We start from the raw sequence: 21,990 nt of genomic DNA, 5'->3' as shown, positions 1-21,990 counted from the left end.
GATGCTGGGGGAAGGGAGGTTGTATATTCTTCAGGCAGTGGTGAGAATGTTAAATATTTTCTCTCTATTCTTTGAGTCAACAGGCTAAGGCAAGGGGAGACTTGAGCTGTGATGACAGTTACCATCAACATTATTACTTAGTGCTTGTATGTGCCAAGCCCTGTGTCAGGCCCTTTTCATCCATCCTCCCTCTGCGTCCTCACCACCTCTGAGGCCCGTACTTCCGAGAGAGGAGTTAAGTAGCATGACAATGGGATTCTGTGCCTGAGAATTCACATTGGGAGTAGGCCCCTCACCTCATGCATGCTGAGAACCCCATTATCAAGACCCAGGAGTCTGTGCTCTAGAGCACAGCACAAGAATGACAACCTGAAATAATTTTATTTATTTATTTATTTTTATGTTTTAGTTATTTCTTGTCTTGGCCTGAAATAATTTTAAAGCAGTTCATTCAAACCAAGTTCTCATTTGAGCCATAAAGAAAAAAAAAAAAAGACAGCTCAGTAAAACTATAATCAGTTTAATTTCCTTGCAAACCATTTATGATGAAGTACACATACAGAGATGTTTCCGAATGAAGTAACTTCTACATGGGGATGTTAACAGCCACCACAGCTAATATTTATTGCACACATACTGTATCCTATGTATTGTTTTAAGCGCATATGTGAATTCTTTTAAACTTCACAGCCACCTCAAGAGATAGGTAGTATTCTTACTGACATTTTGCAGATGAGGAAACAGGCATAGAAAGAGTTAAATGTCCTAATTAGATAGGAAGTGTTGCCATTCCTGGCCACTGAGGAATTAGTATGAAAACAATAATGACTGTCTTAACTATAGAACCCTATCAAATTTCAAAATGTTGTTTATAGGACTTGGTTTAAATGTAAATGAAATCCAATTTTGCAATAAACTCATTTCAGGTTGCCAATTTGATTCCTTTCTGGATGGAGGCAATAGAGCAATTCATTAAGATTACAAGCATAGTCTATGCAGTGTTACAATTCTTCATTTATTTTCATATCTTTGGTTTCTTAGAATATTTAAAATCAAGAAACAGAATAAGTGAACAGTGTCTTCATAACCCTAAGTTACTAGTCAATCTCTTTCTCTCTCTTTCTTAGCATAAAAAAGACTTTACTGTCAGACCCTATTATGTATGAGGTGATCCCTCTGAACTAATGAACTTTGGCCTTAGGGCACATGCATTCTGGATGGGTCTTTAAAATGCAGGTGCCACATCTTGGGAATGAATAAGGAATTACTGAAAGGAGGAGCTGGTAGACACAGTGATTATGCTACTTAGGATAGATTTAAAAGGTCGAAAAATTCATTATTTAGGAATCACCCTCAGAGGTAGCAGTGTTTGAAAATTAGCATATTAGTTTGTATATAGAAAAGATTCTTTGAAAAGATGCCATTTGCTCTAACCTAAGGGCCTTTTTCATATATGAAGTGTTCAACTTTGTCAAAATGCTAGACTCCCTTTAGCATTTTTACCCTGAGTAACATTTAATATTATAAGTTGATCCTGTTTTTTTCCAGTAATTAGAATCCTTTGTTGCATATGTTTTTTAAATTTTTTGTTTAATCTAAATACCAGAGATTTGCAATTTGTTCTCTCAACAAATATTTATAAGGTGCCTTTTAAGTAGAGCAGTGGACAAATGGTGGACAAAACAGAGTAGTATCTAATTTCATGTAACTTACATTCTAGTGGGAGAAGAAGGACAATAAACAAATATAAAAGGTCTAACATGTTTGTAGTGATAGATGCTAAGGAGAAAAATTGAAAAGGGAAAAAAGTGATGGGCCTACCCTTTGTAACCAAGCAGGACCCTATGGGACCTTCCCAAGACAGAATTCTCCCCCATATCCTCTGCTTTAGCTCCTCTCTGAAGTACCTAGATGGTAGTATCTGATGTATATTTCCTGAGTTTTTCAGATGCTAAAACCACCACCAAATGGAAGAAATTAACTGCTTGACGATCATGAGCTCCTAGGCCCCCAGACCTTCTGGCACCTAAGGGTTGATTACCAACAACCAATCAGAGAATTGTGCATGGACTGATGACAAACCCTGGGATACCCCTCCCTCACCTTGCCTTTAAAAATGCTTTGCTGAAACCCTTCAGGGAGTTTGGGTTTTTTGAGCATGAGCCACCCATTTTCCTTGTTTGGCCGTGCAGTAAACCTTTCTCTGCTCCAAATGCCAATGTTTCCGTTTATTTGACTTCACTGTACATGGGGCACACAAACTTGTGTTCAGTAACACTTTTACGTAGGGCCATTAGAGAAAGCCCCCCCCCCCCTCGAAAGAGTAACCTTTTAATAGAGACCTTTAGGATGGGGGAAAGATGGTAGCTAATATCTGGAGTGTATCCCAGGTAGAGGAAGTAATCAGTGTTAAGGTTCTGGGTGGTGGGGAGATGCCTGGGGCTTTTGAGGTCAGGCAACAGACAGAAGTGGAGTGAGTGGAGTAGTAGGAGCTGGGTTCAGAGGGATGGGGGTAGAGGTGGTAGGACCTTGTAGGGCATTGTCAAGACTTTGGATTTTGTTCTGGGTGAAGGGGAGGTCATGGGAGGACTCCAAGCAGAGGAAGTCATGGGAGGACTCCAAGCAGAGGATCGTAAGCCTCTGGCTTATGTTTTAGAAGGGTCACTGACTGCTGTGCTGAGAAGTAGGATGGAAGCAAAGAGATCTCTTGGGAGGCTATTTCAAGAGAGATCTGGAAGGCAGAGACCGGAGTGGTAGCAGTAAAAGTGGTGAAGTGATTGGGTTCTGGATATATTTTAGAGGTTGAGTTAGGGGATTTGCTGATCAGCTATAGAATAAGAAAGAGAAGTTTAGAATAAGTGTAAGGTTTGTGACTTGAGAAGCTAGACAGAAGGAGTTGCCATTTACTGAAGTTGGAAAAATCTCTTTAGTTTCCAAATAACAGTGGTTATGTGAACATGTAAATGAGAGAACTTGTGTGCTTGGGCAGGAAATTGTCTGGAGACGAGGCTGGAGAAAGCTGTCAGTTAAGAAGGCTGCAAGTTCAGTGTTCATCGAAAGGTATAATATGCCTTTTTAGAAAGAGATGGATGAAACTGTGGGATATAACCATAGAAGAAACACATGGTCCATGTTTGGAGACAGTGGTAGTGGTTGTGGTGGTGATGGCAGAGACACTAAACAGAATAAGACCCAGTCTTGTAAATGATTTGGCTTTAATTCATATTAACTGATGGCAGAAGCCACAGTGTAATTGTGGTGGACTCTTCTGTTTTACTCATCCTGATAGTTGTAAAACAGCAAACAATGGTTGGCGATGATCAATATAGAAGATAGATACAGATTTCTGGTGATGAGCATTTCTGTAGGACTGGTAATTTTGGAAACTTTTCCCCAAGTCTGGATCAGACTTACAGTAGTTGTGTACACCGTTTGTTCTCCAGGACGCTTACATGTTTCCTGTGATAAACTGCTAGCAAAATTATTACTGAAATGCAAATCAAAACTACAATGAGGTATCATCTCATACCAGTCAGAATGGCCATCATCAAAAGGTCTATAAATAATAAATGCTGTAGGGGGAGTGGAGGAAAGGGAACCCTCCTACACTGTTGGTGGGAATGTAAGTCAGTGTAGCCACTATAGAGAACAGTATGGAGGTTCCTTAAAAAACAGAAATAGAGTTATCATGATCCAGCAGTCCCACTCCTGGGCATATATACGGAAAAGACAAAAACTCTAATTTGAAAAGATACACGCACCCCAGTGTCCACAGCAGCACTATTTACAATAGCCGAGACGTGGAAGCAACCTAAGTGTCCATTGACGGATGAATGGATAAAGAAGATGTGGTACATATATACAATGGAATAGTGTTAGCCATAAAAAAGAATGAAATAATGCCATGGATGGACCTAGAGATTATCATACTAAGTGAAGTAAGTCAGTCAGATAAAGGCAGTTATCATATGATATCAATTATATATGGAATCTAAAAAATGATACAAATGAAGTTACTTACAAAACAGAAACAGACTCACTGACATAGAAAACAAACTTACCAAAGGGGAAAGGAGGTAGGAGGGATAAATTAGGAATTTGGGATTAACAAATACATCCTACTATATATAAAATAGGTAAACAACAAGGACATACTGTATAGCACAGGGAACTATATTCAATATCTTGCAATAATGTAATGGGACAGAATCTGATAAAGATTGTGTGTATATATACATATACATGTGTGTGTATATATGTATGTGTGTGTGTTTAACTGAATCACTTTGTTATACCTGAAACATTGTAAATTAACTATACTTCAATTAAAAAAAAAAAAACTGCTAGCAAGAGAGGTTGCTTACCTGTAAGAGTTAAGTTTGGTCCCTGTCTGTCTGACTTCCAAATTCAGTAATATGCAAATGCACCTTAACTGTTTTGTGGCCATTGGAACTAAAAGCGGTTAAGAAAACTAAAGGTAGGTAGTTTTGAGGAAAGCTAGTCTACCACAAATCAATGCTTGCCATCAGCGAATGAAGTACAGAGAATGTGTTTCAGTCCAGGATACTTTGTGGCTAGCGGTGTGCTAGGTGAGTATGTGACAAGGGAGTAGGGTCTGGCTCTCCAGGAGTTCACTGACTGCTTGGTGAGGGAAATTAGAAGTATTCAGAGCAAGTAGGACAAATGCAGGCTTAGATGTCCTTGAACATGAGTGAAAGTTGTAAAGACAACCTCTGTCTTTAGTTGAATTCCTTGTAGTGTGGAGACTTTGGAAGTTTGGAAAGCTTGGAAAACATTAAACTGAAATCATTCAGAGGGCAGTGTCCAAAGTGATATGTTGACTGTCTGCCTTAAGCTCCAGGGTCTGATGAAATGTTTTAAAGGGATCATGAGTGTTTGAATCAGGACAAAAAATGAAAAATAAATTGCAAGGCTGTAGTGGACCATTTTGAGAAGCTCTGACTAACTGTAGAAAGAAAAGTAGAGCGACTGACAACACAGCAAATTTGGAAAAATGATATATTTAGAGAGAGCGCTGTTGAGAGTGTGATTTTGATGTGAGGAAGAAAATGGGATCCTGGAACATGGCGCAATGCTTATGGGTTTTTCTGCTTATATTGTGTTGGGAACATTTGCAGCCCTCACAGTTCACTGCCTCGATTTTGCCAGATTTAAAATAATACTCCTCTCTTGGGGTTGTGATTCTGATTAGAAAACTCTGGCTTATGGACTAATAGCTCATGACTCTATATGTGATGACATGGATTTTCTTTTTTATTTGCCTACACTTTCTCCTTGACTTCCTTCTCTTTCTTCTACACTTGTTTCAGGTCTTTTATGGCTTTGTTGGAAATATGTAAGGAAATCACATAATTCCTCCTTAGGAATTATCTTCTTTCCTCTGCTTACTTTTTTCAGCCTCTGTTAATTAGCAATACAACAAACTTCCCCAGAGAAATTAATTATAATTCCACAAGCTGAAAAATGTAACTTCGGGTGAAAAATAAGTAGCAGAAGTTGGTGAACCTTAAACAATAAATATTTGTATTTAATGCAGCTGCCACTAGTAATTAAGAGAAAATGACTAACTGAAATGGACCCTAACTCACTGGGTTATTCTGAGGGGTTCTTGGTGCACTTATGCGAGTAGTAGCGATTATGGGGCATTTTTGTTGAATGTCTATGACACATTGCCACCTTGTGGCTGCATGTTTTTCTTTCGCTGTAAAAGCAAATTTTTAATATTAAGTCCACATATTTTATTTTTTCCCTAGTATTTATACTTCCCTTGATAACAGAAGATTTGAGACATCTTAGAAGAATACATTTAATACAGGGCAGGAGAATTTAAGACAGTGTCCTTGTTATTTGAAGAGGCAGGCCAAAGTATTGAGGGGTAAAAATCCACAGTGTCTGCAACTAACTCTCACTATAGGGGTGGTAGGGCAAAGAGAAAGGGGGGGGGAGAGAGAGAGAGAGAGAGAGAGAGGGAGGGAGGGAGGGAGGGAGGGAGGGAGAAGGAAGTTAATTCACCACTGGTCAAGGGAACATGGTTTTTATTATACTAATCTTACAACTTTTCTGTTGTTTCAAATTTCCTTAAAATTTCCCCAAAATATTGGCAGAAAAAAAAGAAATAAAAAACGGGGGTAAGGGCATAAAATAGAGCTAAGAAGGAGGCAAAATTAACCTCTGCGTTGTGTAATGGACTGACTGCATTTGGACCCCTGGCTGGGTTCTGCGTTTTCTAGTAGCTGATGTGTTACTGTCCAAGGTGCCCTTGCTACATTTCATTGTCTGTAAGGTTTAAGGGCAAAGTGTCTAACACTAGACAGAAATTCGCTCTTGGAGGCCGTTCTAAGTAGGACACTGATGTAATGAACAGCAGCCCTAACAAATACTTCCAAAAGTACAATCTGCAATTCCTTTTCCCTGCTGATCAGGGCAGATCCTGGAGTGGATGCGCCTCTAGTTTGTTGAGGACCTCTCACTAAACTACTAAGTGGCAATGAAATACAGTAAAATACTGACGGGCAATGAATTTCAGATGGTACTGATTGACAAGTGCTTGAAATCCAGCTGTTCTGTGTTACTAATGAATACAGCTGAGCTTGGGGGAGAGTTGACATCATGTAACAGCTGAGTGAGCGTAGTCTATTTCATTTCAACTGGCTTGAGAGGAGTTACTCATAGGCAAGGTCAGATTTCTTTTTGTGCCATGGTTTTGAATATGCTGCATGGCATAGACAGACACATAGATGACTTCATCCATGAATTTCCTTTTCCTGTAAATGCACCCATGAGAGTCTTAATCTGAAAAAAATTCTGACAGGTATAAGCAGATGACCTTCTTCCTACCCAGGAAGACAAAACAAATCTCAGTGAAGCATCCCTAAAAATGCCTGGCTTTGAGCAGTGTTACCCAACTCTTGTTTGTTTTTAAATTTCTATGAAGCTGGCTCTTTTCTGTGGCAGTTGGAATATCCATGAATATTTTTTGTACTTCATTTTTATTCTTAATAACTATTTGGGTATATGCATGTGCACATTAATATTTTTGTCTTTAATAACTATCTAGACACATATACATGCATATACACCTACCTGAAGGAGAACATTTTAAAACATAGGGCCCTATTCAGGTATGAGAGGTTTTCTTCTGAAAGCAGGACAGATCTTGAAATAAGTGTTGTGACACAAGGGATTCTTTCGTAGAAAGCTGTCTTTTGAAGTGACTTTGGTTTCTGTGACTCTTGTGACAGGTTTTCTTTTAAAAAGCTATGAAGTGGTATCAGGACATATTAATTTCCATTAAGGGCTGTGGTGCTTAGAAAGTTCCCTTCCCTACGTATATTCATGAGCACCGAAAGCTTGTGAATTTTCTTTTGTGAACAACTAAAGTGATCTATGGATTCCCTGTAGAATCTATAGAGCGATATTCTTCATTTTTTTTAGGAGGATCATGGCCCACAGAAAGATATATTTTACATAATGACTCTGGATACACACACATACATGTGTAACTTAACCATTTCATGAAATGATTCTTTTCCTTCCTTCATTGGACTCTGATAATTTCTGTTCTGCTGGTCACCATCTACTAAACTTGATTTCATGATCCACTAATACGCCATGACCCACTAATTCGCTTGAAAAACACAGCAGTGGAGGTTTTGCAGCAAGCCAGATACTTTTTCAGATGGAAGACCCAACAGTGGAACCCTGAAGTCTCTATACCAGACAAATTCAAAACAGTGTTAGGAGAGAGGGATTTAGAGAAGGAAAAGAGGGAAGAAAGTATGCCTGGCGGGGAGGGGTGTGGTGTCTTTCATTCTAGTTGAGAGCATCCCCAGGAAGTGATGTCGCTGTCCTTCTCTCTGCAGCTTGACCACATACTATCCCCTCCGCCCATGCCATTTCGGAAATGCAGCAACCCAGACGTGGCTTCCGGCCCTGGAAAGTCGCTGAAGTTTAAAAGACAGCTGAGTGAGGATGGAAGACAGCTGCGGCGGGGAAGCCTGGGGGGTGCTCTGACTGGTGAGTCGCATGGGTGACTTGTTTAAGAGAGGGGGTTACATTTATACAGTACAGTTGGCCCTCTGTATCCATGGGTTCCACATCCACAGATTCAACCAGCTACAGATGGAAAATATTAAAAAAAAAAAAATTCCGGAAAGTTCCCTAAAGCAAAACTTGAATTTGCCCTCTGCTGGCAACTAGCTACACAGCATTTACGTTGTATTAGGTATTATGAGTAATCTAAAGATGACTTAAAGTATCCGGGAGTACATGCATAGTTGATAAACAAATACGGTGCCATTTTATATAAGGGACTTGAACATCTGTGAGAGTCCTGAAACCAATCCCCGTGGATAGGTGGGGACAACTGTAGTGTGTCCCCAATGACAGTGGAGTTCCCTGTGTGAAAATCAGCCCCTTAGAATGTACCTGCCCCTCCACAGACCATTTGGTACAACCTAATCCAATTCAGAGAGCCATTAAATTGAGGATTATATTAGGAAACTTTACTGAAGTATAATTTACATAAAATAAAACGTATCCATTCTAAGTGTACCTGTGGATGGGTTTTAGCGAATTTACACCCCAGTGTAATTACCACCAAAGTCAAGATATAACATGTTCCCTTGCCCCTTCTTTGGGCCCAGGCAACCCCAGAGCTGCTGTTCGTCACTATAGATTAGATTTATCTTAAGAATTTTATACTAATGGAATCATACATTGCATGCTTTTTTTGTGCCTGGCTTCTTTCGCTCAGTTTGTTTTTAAGATGCATCTATGTTGTTAGGTGTATCCGTAGTGTATGTTGAACCTCATAAGAAACCGCCAAACTATTTCCAAAATGTTACCATTTTACATTCCCACCAGCAACAGGTGAATGAACTAATTGCTCTGCATCCTTGGCTGTGGTATTGCCAGTTTTTTTTAATTCTAGCCATTGAAATGGGTTAGTAGTCGTATCACTTTCTGTTTTTAATTTGTATTTTCTTGATGACTCAATGATGTCAAACATCTTTTCATGTGCTCATTGGACATTCATATTTCTCCTTTTGTGAAGTGCTTGTTTAAATTTTTCACCCATTTTTAAATTGTGTTGTTAAAATTTAATTAATTAAAAAATTAAAATCTAGGAAATCTACAGATAACTTTTATTGGCTTGAAAGATAGCCAAATTAAAATAACTTAAAGCATGTTTTTTAAAAAAATAATTTCCCATATAAATTTTCATGTTATTAAACTTAATTGTAAATCACTAAAGGTTAGATTTCTATTTTTTCATTCTAGGAGCTTTTTCCTCTAAATATTTTAAAGAAACTTTATTGTTTTTTAACAATAAAGTTTTCTCTTGTCTGCCAGTTCATAAATGACCTGGAAAACAAGTTGAGTTCTTCATTTTTTTGGAGAATTATGGATTTTGACTTTTTGGAGATGAAATTTCTGGGAGCAGAAATGCTTCTGTACCATGATCAGCACAGAGTCTAGAACATGTGACCCACTGTGGCACTGCTGAGGTGTAGGGTGAAGCTGACTTTAGGCCAAGGGGAAAAAATTCATCAAAAAATTGCTGCACTTCATTAAAATTAGGGCAAATGTTCACACTTGAGTTTTACTGATGTTCTTTTAATGCTTGTTAGGACATTTTTCTTTGCTTTCATTTCTATAAATGCAGAATATTTGCATTTTTAAGTAGGAGATCCTAAAGATTTAGTCTAACCCTTAGTTTTTTAGCAGGGGAGATTAAATCTTAACGGTTAAAAGGTTCACCCCTTACTTACTAATTTCACTTAGGGAATTTACTTACTTTGGTTAAACTATTTTTGACCAATAGGTGGGGGGGAGTAATGGTTGCTCCAATTTTTGCTAAATCAGTTTACTTAAAACTTTAAAATAATGCAAAGGTATAGCTCTTGATGCAGATATATGACCAGAAACATGAAATTTGGCCTTTACCTTTAAAAAAAAAAAAAAAAAGCTGAACTTGATTCCCATTTCAAAATCTCAACAGCTCTAGCAATTCTAGCTAACCTTTTGCAATTTAGCTTGATATAAAATTATTTTAGTTAATTTTTGGTCAGATAATTTTCAAAAATGTTTAATAGTCCTTAGGAGAGCTTTTAAAAAAAATCTCTTGAACATCAGCCTGTTTTAAAAAACAGTAGCTTGAAAGTGATTTTGGAATATGAAGAAAACAATCTTAGTTGGTCTTCTACATAGCTTAGCTGAGGATTTAATGAAGTAACACATACAAAGCAGTTAGCCCAGTAATGGTGGCTATTAGTATTGGTGCATAACAAATTGAATTTAGGATATTTGCAGTTTATGGGTAACTTGGTCTTGTGAACATCAATTTGAAACCCTTATCAATTGAGTTTCTGCTTTGTGTCAGGCACTGTGCTAGTATCAGGTATTAGAGCAGAGAGAAGAAAGCATCATTTCTGATCATTAAGAAACATGGTTTCCACTAGTTTTAGGCAACTGTAAACAATCACATATGATCTTCCCTTGGAATAGACCTTGTTGCTCAACTTACGTCAAACTGGTTTTGACATCATAAGTTTGTGCCTGATAGTTTCTGTAACTTAAAGAGCAGCCGCCTTCCTATTGTTTAACTTTGTTTTATTCCAAGGTTTGTTTTCCTTTAGCAGTTTTCTACTGTTTTCTTTGAAACAAAGACTATGTGAAGGCTTAATTTATATTTTGAAAATTTTGCCACCCAATTAGCCTTTATAAGTTTCACTAAACTCTTAGGTCTTTGAGAGGAAGGTCTGTGACCTTTTCATCTATTCATCCCTAATGGCAGCTGACACGAAGACTTTACTATGTGGCAGGCACAGCTTTTAGGGAATTACATTTATTGACTTATTTAATCCTTACAACATCTCTGTGCACTTAGGAGGGAGGCATTCTTATACCCATTTTACAGATGAGAACACTGAGGCACAGACAGGTTGAGTAAATTGCACAAGATCACGATGCTCAGAAACAGCAGAGCCAAGATTTGAACCCAGGTGTTGTGGCTCCACAGTCTGTACTTGTGGCCACTACACTGTGCCTAGCACAGCTGGTACCCAGTAGGTTTTCAATATATTCCAGCAGGATTAGTTCGAGTAATTTTTTTTTTTCCAATTAATTGGAAAATTTGTGCTCAGTTAATATCTGGGGCTGACTCAATCTGTATGGATCCTGGTCCATTAATTACAAAAGTAAATTAAAACTAGACAATTAAGACATAGTAAAAACTTTAAAATTTACATATTCCTTAATCCAGCCATTCTGTTCCTCAGATTTCATCACAAGGAAATAGTCGTGAATATGTGTAGAGAATTAACTTTAGTTATGTTTAGAGCAGCACCATTTATAATAATTAAAATCGCATATTATCTAAAATCTAGATATCTGGCAAAAGAATACTGGTGAAACATAATATGTTATACACATAAAGTGGAAAACAATTATAAACATTAAATCATGTTGTGAAAAAATACATTTTAACATTGAAAACTCACAATATATTTTTAATGTGAAATCTCATTGTTGAATGGACTCATCTTTTCATAGGACTTAATATAATTGTAATTAAATAATTATATATTTAATGAGAGGAAGGAAAACAATTCCTGTCTACTAAAGAGTTTTCTCAAACTGGGATTATGGTTGACTTGGTCCCCTTTATAATTGGGCAAGTGAAGGTTGCTACATGGCCCTTTTTATACCCTGCAATTCAATCCATGAGTTACTTTTGCCCCTGAGTTTTTTTGTGGTATTAGGTGGTGTACCAGTTGACAACAATAATACTACATAACCACAAAGTTTCACTTTCAGACAACAATACATATTCCCTTTTTTCTCCTGTGGCTGCAGGTCACCTGGGTTTTGGGTTATTTAGCCTGGGCTCTGCTGTGATTGGTTCTAGGATGCAGTCTGGGTCTAGATCTGCTCCACGTGTCTCTCCTCTTCCTTGAGCCAGAAGCTACCCAAGGTATTATGTTCTCCTGGTAAGAGACAGGAGCAAGCGTGTGCACGTCCACCTGCACAGGCAGGTTTCAAGCCTCTGCTGGCACCATGTCTGCTAACTTTCCATTGGCCAAAGCAAGTCACATGGCCAAGCCCAGCATCAACGGGCAGAGGCATGCTCCACCCACCATAATACCTTAGCAAAGATGCAGATCTATAACACTCCCGGGGGGAAGCAAAGAATTGGCACCAATAATTCAGTCTGACATAGTTAGCTTTCGTCTCTCTTTACAAACAGTCTTACAGAGTGAAAATATTTACATTTACCAATTTTTCAATTAAGAAAGTAATATGGAGCTTCCCTGGTGGCGCAGTGGTTGAGAGTCCGCCTGCCGATGCAGGGGACACGGGTTCGTGCCCCGGCCCGGGAAGATCCCACATGCCGCGGAGCGGCTGGGCCCGTGAGCCATGGCCACTGAGCCTGCGCGTCCAGAGCCTGTGCTCCGCAACGGGAGGGGCCACAACAGTGAGAGGCCCGTGTACCGCAAAAAAAAAAAAAAAGAAAAGAAAATAATATGTGTTCAATGTGGACAGTTCAGAAAATACAGAGCACCGTAAAGGAAAAAGCTGTAAGCCCATAATTCTACCATGCAGAAGCCCTTGATGGAACTTTTGACATTTTCTTCCTCAACTAAAATTGTGAATGACTAAGAGGATTAGATCAGAGGAAAACACAACCAGTACCTTTTACGCAGGGCTGGCATTTAAACAACAGACCTAGTGTTCACCATGCCCATCCCTGCCTGGATTTTTTTTTTTTTCTTTTTTTGAAGCTGATGATGTTTTATATCTTCATGGCCTGCAGTTTGCTAAATAGGCTCCCAGAAGCATCGTGTAAACATTGACTGAGGTTTGGAGCCCCCTGATGAGAAATAGAAGCATTATTCAGATCATACGGATTCTTAAATCTGGGCCTAAGTGGTAATGTGCCTGACAGTTCACAGCAAGGAAGCTGCAGAATGAAGGGCAGAACCTCAGGATCTTGACTCCTGGCTTCTTGATATGCAAATGATTGCCCTAGGAGATATGGGGATATATGTATATGTATAGCTGATTCACTTTGCTATAAAGCAGAAACTAACACACCATTGTAAAGCAATTATACTCCAATAAAGATGTTAAAAAAAAAAATGATTGTGCTGAATCCTACTCCTGCATTCCACAGCAGTGATGTTTGTGTGTTGTAGTCCTAACACGCAGAAAATGAAGGAAGACTTCTTTTTCTTATGCAGAGAATTGTGTTTTTCAAAACATATTTGGGTTGTTTGGAGTGTAAAACAAAGAGGAATCTTTGTATGTGTGTCACTTGCACACAATAATAGGAAATCAACTTTATAGACAGTATAAATTAGAACTTCTAAAACTGTTAGCATCGCTGTATTCTATCTGGGGGAAGAACTTCAGAGATTTTTCCTACTTGTTGGGGATAACATCTGAAAATTCAAAAAAACACATTTCAGAATGAATTTTACTTCAAGAGGGAAAGGAAAAACAAACCACACAATGCCAGAAAACATTCTTTTCTTTAAAATTAACTTGAAGGCTCTTCTGTTTAAGTGCTGTGTAGAGTTTAATGGGTTTCTCATCCTAAAGGCCTCCTTAGCTTAGTAGGCAAGTCTGACAGAATTTAGATTAAAGCAAATTTACGTGAAACATAACTATGTTATAGGTAGCCTTGGTATTCAGTAAATATTGCACCTGAATACTCTCGTATATGCTCTGGATTTCTTCATGTTTGTAATACCATCAAAAGAATGCCTATGTAAAAGTGGTGTGTATTAGGATAATACCACGTGCTAGAGCGAGCAAACCAAAAAATTTCTGGGGCTTAACACAGTTGTCACATATTTCTAGCTCATGTAAGTGTTTTGGGTTATGAGGCAGCTCTCTCCCTCCTGGTGAGTTAGGGACCCGCATTCCTTCCACCTTCTGCTCTGGCTCTTATTTACGGCCTCCACACTCTGCTTCCAGCTGGTAGAAGTGGACAGAGAAGAAAAACTTCCTAAAAGTCCCATCCTGGAAGAGACACACTTTATTTCCATTCGCATTTGTTTGGCAAGATCCTCGCACATGGTCAAAGCCAAATTCAAGGCTGGTGCTACTGTTGGGGGAGTGCTAGGAAGTATGGTCCCTGCTGGACTGTGGCCTCTGAGTCCAGCTACACAAGAGGCAAGGGAAATATGGCATTTACAAAATCAGGGAAGACCGAGAAATAGGTTTTAATAAAGAAATTGGGTGTGATTAGTTTTCAGATGTTAGGTCTGAAATGCCTGTGGGGCATGTTAAATCAGAATGTCCAGGGAGGACTGTGCAGTAACAGAAGCAAGAGGCATATTTTGAGAAGGAAAGGATTGGCTTCATCTAAGAGAATAAGATGAGGACATCTTAAGAAGTTGCCATTGGATTCAACAGTGTAAGTCACTGGAAACCTTGAGGAGGAAGGTGCTGAAGTGTGGATGGCAGCTAGAGTGAACTGGCTTAGGAGCAAACAGTAATGAAGGACTTTGAGGTAGCTGATGTGTTGATGAGAGTGTAGATAGCTCTTCTGAGAAGTTGTACAGTTATAAGAGACTCGAGAAAACAAGTGTGAGCTGGAAGGGCATGAGGGGTCGGAGGGGACCACTGTAATGTGGGAACCAGGCAAGCATGTTTGTAAGGTGTTGAGGATGGTTCAGAAGAAAGAGATGATAACCAGAGAAGTCAAGTGCTGTGGAAGCACCTGGCAGGGTATCCGGAGCACATGTCAAATGGTTGGCCTTTGTAGGGAGAGAGGTACTTCCTTCATTGTAACAGGAGGAAGGAGGAGAAAATGGATGCAAAAGCAGGTAGTTTAGGTACATCTATACCATGAAATACTACTCAGCAAAAAAAGGAACAAACTACTGGGCTTCCCTGGTGGCACAGTGGTTGGGAGTCCGCCTGCCAATGCAGGGGACACGGGTTCGTGCCCAGGTCCAGGAGGATCCCACGTGCTGTGGAGCGGCTGGGCCCGTGGGCCATGGCCGCTGGGCCTGCGCGTCCGGAGCCTGTGCTCCGCGGCGGGAGAGGCCACAGCAGTGAGAGGCCCACGTACCGCAAAAAAAAAAAAAAAAAAAAAAAAAAGAACAAACTACCAATTGTCTGCTGAAAAAAAAAAAAAAAAAAGCACAACCTAGAAGTTGAGAACTATGTTTTATTCGGTGGACTTGCTGAGGACTTAAACCTGGGAGGCAGCCTGTCAGATGGCTCTGAGGAACTGCTGGGAGGAGGTAAGGAAGAAGCCAGGATATTTAACAGTTTTCGGAAACAACAACAACAAAAACAGGTAGTAGAGACATCCAAAGATTACTGTTAGTTAAAGAAAAGCACACATCTCAAGTTAATGAATTTAGCGCTTTTCTTTTCGGTGTATGGGAAGATGCAAGAGTCTGGACTCTGAAATCATCCCTTTGATATGCGCCTTCACTATCTAGGGCCAGAATCCTGCTTTTCTCCACCCTGAATTCCCTCAGAGTACACAGTTGGGAGGCAGCTGCAGTGGCTGCTGGCTTGGTGGCTGCACCATCCTTTGTTTACTGATACGGCAGGTGATGCACGTGACAACCTGGGTGAATCTCCAAAGAATTAGGCTGAGTTAGAAAACAAAAACAAAACAAAACAAAACCCCCAAGAGGTTACATGCTGTGTAATTCCATTTCTATATCATATTCTTGAAATGACAAAATTATAGAAGTAGAGAACTGATGAGTGGTTGTCAGGACTTCAGGAGGAGGACCTGGGAAGGAAGTAGGTGTGGCTATGAGCGGGCAACATGAGGGATTCTGCAATGGTGGAAATGTTCTATATCTTGACTGTAGCAGTGTCATTATCGGGGTTGTGATTGTACACCATAGTTTTGTAAGATGTTGGCATTGAGGGACACTGGGTAAAGGATACCTGGATCTCTCTGCATTATTTCTTACAACTGCATGCGAACCCACAGTTACTTCAAAATAAGTTTAATTTTAAAATATTCCGTTTCCAGATCAGTGATTTTAATAAATTTTCTTTTCATAAAAAAGCAGGTGGTTTAATTGATCTAGTGGCTTCACTTCTCTGCATTATGAGATATCTGTGTGGGCTTCGTGAGGGTTCTATGGGAATTGACTAGAGAAGGAAGTCTGAAATGTTCTTAGAGAATAGGAAGGCAGACTATAAATGTAGTAGGGTTTCTTGGAAGCACTGACAGCCCATTCAAGGTCTGTGATCATGAATTGAAAGTGAAGTCAGTGTACATGTTTGAGGGAAATGTTAAGACACCAGGGAAATTTGTGAACTGGGAACATCAGTTCCACAGAATATAGCAGAGGGACCTGGTCCAGGGTCACTCAGGAGAGCCGTGGGGAGGGTGGAGCTGAGCTGTGTAAGAGTCAGGGGGTTTTGGTGCCCAGCGTGGGATTCTCCAGGGGTAGAGCCAAAGCCCATGAGAGCTTGGAAGTGTGGTGGGACTGTGGACCGAGCAGTGGGTGGGCTGTTTGACTTAACCAGCCCATGAAGGATGACCGATAAGTTCATATTTTGAAATCTGGCAAGTTTTAAAACTCTTAAAAGGTAAAGGTCTTTACAGTTGTCGTAAAGACAGTGATGCTGTCAGTTTGGATTCTTGGCTTTTGGCCAACAGGAAAAAGAACCTAGATAATTCACACTTAGGGTTTTACTGGCTTAAAAACATCCGGCTTCTATTTGTTTTACTGTTTCTCAATACTTACAAATTTTCTATGCTGAGGGCATATAACTGGGGGCAGGAATTCTTTTACGTGGCTTTAGTGTTGTTTTAGAACTTGTAACATCGTGTACTTCCTCCACAGTGGTTTATGAGTCTGGAGAGTGTCTCTACCTATTTTTTCTGAGTCACCAAGCGATCAAGAGGCAAATCCATGAGCATCTTCTTTCTGGTGAAGGTGCATGATTTTAAGTAGCCTTTAAACCCACTTGCTGTCTTCACTGTTCCTATGTCAGCTTAAGTCTGGATATTTTGTTTGCTATCTAGGTGTTCTAATTAGAAGATGGCAATGTAGATGTATTTTGTTGGCGTTTGTAGTATCTCCTTGTCAGGGTGGGAAGATCTCCTGAGACTCCGCCTTAATGGGGCATGCAGCTGCTAGCCAGCTTCTTTGGCAGATGCTGCCTCCCAGTGGCTGTCTGGCCGGGGGCCCTCTGCTGTAGCTCATGGCCCATGCAGATGGCTTACCCATGAGTCATTGCTCCCACTGACGGGGGAGCATCACTTGGTGGTTCCCAGGCCCCTGGTCACCTGCTGCTTGGGAATTGTCAAGTGGCCACCTTGTTCAGAGCCGGGCTGCAGAGTCCTATTTGAAGCTCAAATCTCTCCTTCAGACATTTGGCACCAATGAAGGCATCCCAGGAGGTGATGTCAGGCATGAGAGGAGAATCAAGGAAAGAGTCTAAATGAAAACATGAGGACTGGAATGTGCTGCTCTTATACTGTGAGTCAGATGAGAGACTGGGCTGTTTGCTTTGATGTGTGCATGAGCTCCAGAGAGTGCTGGGAGCCGTGCTACATCAGTGAGAATGGCTCTTCAGAAATCCGTTTTCAGTTCTGTACCAGATAGAATTTGAAGGATTTAAAATTAGTCCTGAGTGTTCATTAAGATGTTGTTGCTGGAAGACCTGAGTTAAGTTTCTTGAAGCACCTTCTGCGAGGTAAAAGGTAACTTGGGCCTTAAATCATTGTGATACAGAATATCAAGATTGCTAGGGTAGGAACATCAGTTGCATACTGAGATACAGCTAAACCGTTATCACCTACAAAATAAGTTGGCTTCTTGACCTTAGGCTGGGTTATGTTGGATGTGATCAAACCCAGTGACTGAAATTCTTCCAAGTACCCCAAAGAAGAGAGTGTCTGGTGGTCATTTAAAGTTTTTGCTGGCATTATTTTAAAGGTTGTTATGTGTCCAAATATATAAGGAAGTTCTCTATACCGATTAGGCTAAAGAAAAAACTTAATAGAAACAAACCAAAGATGTATGAATATTAGGATCCCCAAAACAGTTTTTCTCGGGGCTTCCCTGGTGGCGCAGTGGTTCAGGGTCCGCCCGCTGGTGCGGGGGACACAGGTTCGTGCCCCGGTCCGGGAGGATCCCGCGTGACGCAGAGCGGCTGGGCCCGTAAGCCATGGCCGCTGAGCCTGCGCGTCCGGAGCCTGTGCTCCACGGCGGGAGAGGCCACGGCAGTGAGAGGCCTGCATACAGACAAAAAAACAAACAGTTTTTCTCTCTCCCAGTTTTCTCTCTCTGTTCCTCTTTCTCTCTGTCTCTCCCCCTTATTTCTTGTGTTCTAGGGTGATTCTATAAATAATGGACTTCTGTTATTCCTGATTGAAAAAAATGAGTTTATTGAAGCCATATCTCAAAAATTTGTTTGTTCTTAAAATTTTATTTAGAATAGAAAACTGATGGCAGGTTTTTTTTTTTAAACATTTTATCAAGGGGTTAAATATTTTTAAGGAACATAATCATTTTCCTTCTTTTCTCCCCAGTTTTTTCCTAGTACTTCCCTGAAGATCTGTTTAATGCTGATAGGATAGACCGAGGCCTGGGTATGGCAGGGGTGGTTTTCCTCTCCTTCATGTGTTGTGTACTTGTAGGTTCTGAAAAGCATGCTGATTCCAAGCTTATCTTCTCAGTTTTGTATATGTATCATCTTTAAGAGAGACGTGGTTTTAGATCCCTGTGACTCTTCAGCATAAACGAGAAAGCCACGGAAGTTGAATTGATTGTATTACAGTTAAGAATATGAAACATGAGTTTAAACATGAGTTTAAATAATTGGAAATTAGTATCAACTATTTATTAAATCCCACCTATAGTGCTCTTTGAGTTATTGGGGAAGGGGAGGTAAGATCGGGGAAGGCAAGGAAGATGGTGGCTGCCATTTCCTGCCACACTGGAACCCATGTAGGAAGTTGGACATAGGTAGCCAGCTCTCGTGGTGACATTTTCTTATATACAATCCAGCTGCAGTGCAGCTGCACAGAGGTGCATGTGGGTGCTAACTGCGCATGTACTGGAATCAGTACATTGGACCACACATAAGTCCACCGGAAAACAGTGGTGGGGGGGATGCAGATCCGAAGGCGAATGGAATACCTGAGTTACACTGAATGGGGTTTAAAGATGGGAAAACAAGTAACTTGTCTGGGTGGGCATAGCGTCGCGACAACTCCTGTACTGAGTTTTCGAGGTGTAATGAGAAGGGCCTGAAGTGGGGATCTGAGGCCCAGATTCTTGTCCCAAGTCAACCGCTAAGTAGCTATGCCTTCATTTCTGGTTCTCAGTTTCCTCATTTGTAAAATGAGTGCGTTGGACTGGATACTCTCCAGGTCGCTTTGACCTTGCATAGTGAATACTTTTAGCTACCAAGATGAGGGATGGGGGAGTCTTTGCAGAGGCTGGTTTTCCTTCCTTTTCTCCCTTCACACTTACATCCTTTCTCCACTGTTGAGCAAGGAAGCCCACCTTCTCCCTTGGAGGAGCCTGGTAGTGACGTCCTGTCCTCTGAAACTGAGCACACCAGGCCATCCATCTCTTGTTTAAAACTCATTTTCAGGGCTTCCCTGGTGGCGCGGTGGTTGAGAGTCCGTCTGCCAGTGCAGGGTACATGGGTTCGAGCCCTGGTCTGGGAGGATCCCACATGCCGTGGAGCAGCTGAGCCCGTGTGCACAACTGCTGAGGCCCACGTGCCTGGAGCCTGTGCTCCACTACAAGAGAGGCCACCGCAGTGAGAAGCCTGAGCACCACAACGAAGACAACAGCAACTAGAGAAAAGTCCACAAGCAGCAACGAGGACCCAACGCAGCCAAAAATAAATAAATTTTTTTAAAAAAAGCATACATTAAAAAAAAATAAAACTCATTTTCAGGGGCTAATCAAAGATCAGGAATGTAGACTTTTTTTTTTTTAGCTTCCTGGATGGAAACTGAAAATGAAGCTGACTTTTTGTAATCTCCGCAGGAAAAAAGAGTAGGCAAAGAAATGCAAATGCCACTAACCGGGATGTTTAAAGATTGGTAAAAATTAGTGTTTCTGATGTATTAATGACTCTGGTGGTGGTAGCCTGCATTTGTCATTGTCATGTTCCATTGTCATTCAAGTACTTAATCAATGCATATTGTCAGGGCTAAATTTATCTGCCTAGCCAGATCATTTCTCTGTTTTTTGACAGTACTGTCTCAGTCCCCTGCATCCCAACAGGGCCTGAAGGGAGAGCTGAAAGTAAGTCCCCTCCTTGCTTTTTTTTTTCCTTCGTTGCGGAGCACAGGCTCCAGACACGCAGACTCAGTGGCCATGGCTCACGGGCCCAGCCGCTCTGTGGCATGTGGGATCTTCCCGGACCGGGGCACGAACCCGTGTCCCCTGCATTGGCAGGCGGACCCTCAACCACTGCGCCACCAGGGAAGCCCCCCACTCCTTGCTTTTTAACTCCTTGTTGACTTGATCCCTGGTGGGTAAAACCTTTGAAAAGAGAGAATGGTACCATTTAAACATCTGTTTCCCTTTTTCTGAATAAGAATACAGGTGGAGTCATGACTACTGTGTAAATTATTAACACTGCACCAAGTTAGACTTGAGTAAGAATTTTGCTTAAGGTACCTTAGTTCCCAGTTTCCAAGTCCCTGTAAAGGAGAGGCATGTATGTATGTAAAGTGTATACATGGACTTTGATTATGTATTCACATGTATGCGTGCACACACAGCCTTGCACCCTCAGTTTTTATTTAGTGTTCCGTAATGTAGGAGGTGCCCGCATTTTTGCCCTAAATGACTCTAGACGACAGTGAGAATTAGATATGTCATTGCCCTTTTATTAAAACCTCCAAAAGAAATTTCTCTGAGCTCAAAATGAGGAAAAAGAGGTTGTGTGGTCTGACAAATTTGAATTCTTTCTTTTATTAAGTAATGAGAGCTGGGTATCCCACTGTGTTTCTGTCTTTGCTTTGTTTGCTAGGAGTCTCAGTGCAAAGCATTTTTGTTGTTGTTTTGTTTTTACTCCATTTTACTAGCTTTTGGCTGCACTGGTATATATATATAAATAATATAAAAATGATGGTAGGTGATACATGCGCAAACCCAGAGCAATGAGGCCCCCATGTTCGGTGTACAGAACAACGAGATGAAGCTCGTGGTTCTTTGCTACATTCACATTCCATCTCAAACCCCTTCACATCACTTCCACAGCTATACGTTCACTCTCTCCTTCCTGCTACCATCTTACATTGTCCTCTTCTTCCAGGATGGATCACTTTTAACTTCCTATTATTTGTGGACTTATAATCCCTTTTACTACTTTATCAATTCCTTGAGGACCTTTTCCTTGAACCCTCAAAGCAAAGCCTCCTTCATTGCCAATCCTAAGTGCTCAGTGAATTGGGTCGCCAGATAAAATACATGGCACTAAGTTCAATGTTAATTCCAGAGAGACTGGTAATAATATTTGTAGCATTGATGTGTAGAATGTAGTATTTGTGGTATACATAATCCAGTTTATTTGCATTCCAGTTTATTTAGGCATCCTGTAGTTCTATGAAATCTGGCAACTCTATCAGTAACTACAGGAAGGGTTCTGAACTGAGGCTTTATCAGACATGTTGTCTCATAAGTACATGCATGGCACGAGGGGCAAGATGCTAGGGGTCTTACACACAGACATTAGTACACTATCCTTTCTCATGCTCCCCGCCCTCCGCCCCTTTACCTGCAGTCACCTTGGAGACAGGACCAGCTTTGTGGACAACCATAAGCAGATCTGACATATGATACTCTTTGGTGTGTGTTAAGTCTGTGTGTATATGCCCACTGCCATTCTTTCAACGGTTATAGTGCTCTCGGTGGATTTAAATAGTAGGAGATTAAATGCATTTAATGAATGGCTAGAAGAAAATGATCAGGCTCTCGATCTTGAGAGATGACTATTTGG

General features: G+C 40.7%; 1 protein-coding gene across 7 annotated transcripts in view; it reads left to right on the top strand.

Moving 5' to 3' along the window:
- Nucleotides 1-21,990, top strand: part of MAST4 (microtubule associated serine/threonine kinase family member 4) — a 575,337-nt gene that overhangs the window by 166,103 nt on the left and 387,244 nt on the right. For all 7 annotated transcript variants that reach the window (XM_049707889.1, XM_004270764.4, XM_049707892.1 and 4 more), the window contains exon 2: nucleotides 7,884-8,037. In XM_049707889.1, the coding sequence (XP_049563846.1) occupies nucleotides 7,884-8,037 (154 nt within the window). The remainder of the gene's footprint in view (nucleotides 1-7,883; nucleotides 8,038-21,990) is intronic.

The sequence above is a fragment of the Orcinus orca genome, chromosome 3, assembly GCF_937001465.1.
Source record: "Orcinus orca chromosome 3, mOrcOrc1.1, whole genome shotgun sequence".
NCBI classification, from domain to species: domain Eukaryota; kingdom Metazoa; phylum Chordata; class Mammalia; order Artiodactyla; family Delphinidae; genus Orcinus; species Orcinus orca.
This window is presented reverse-complemented; position numbering and strand designations above follow the sequence as displayed.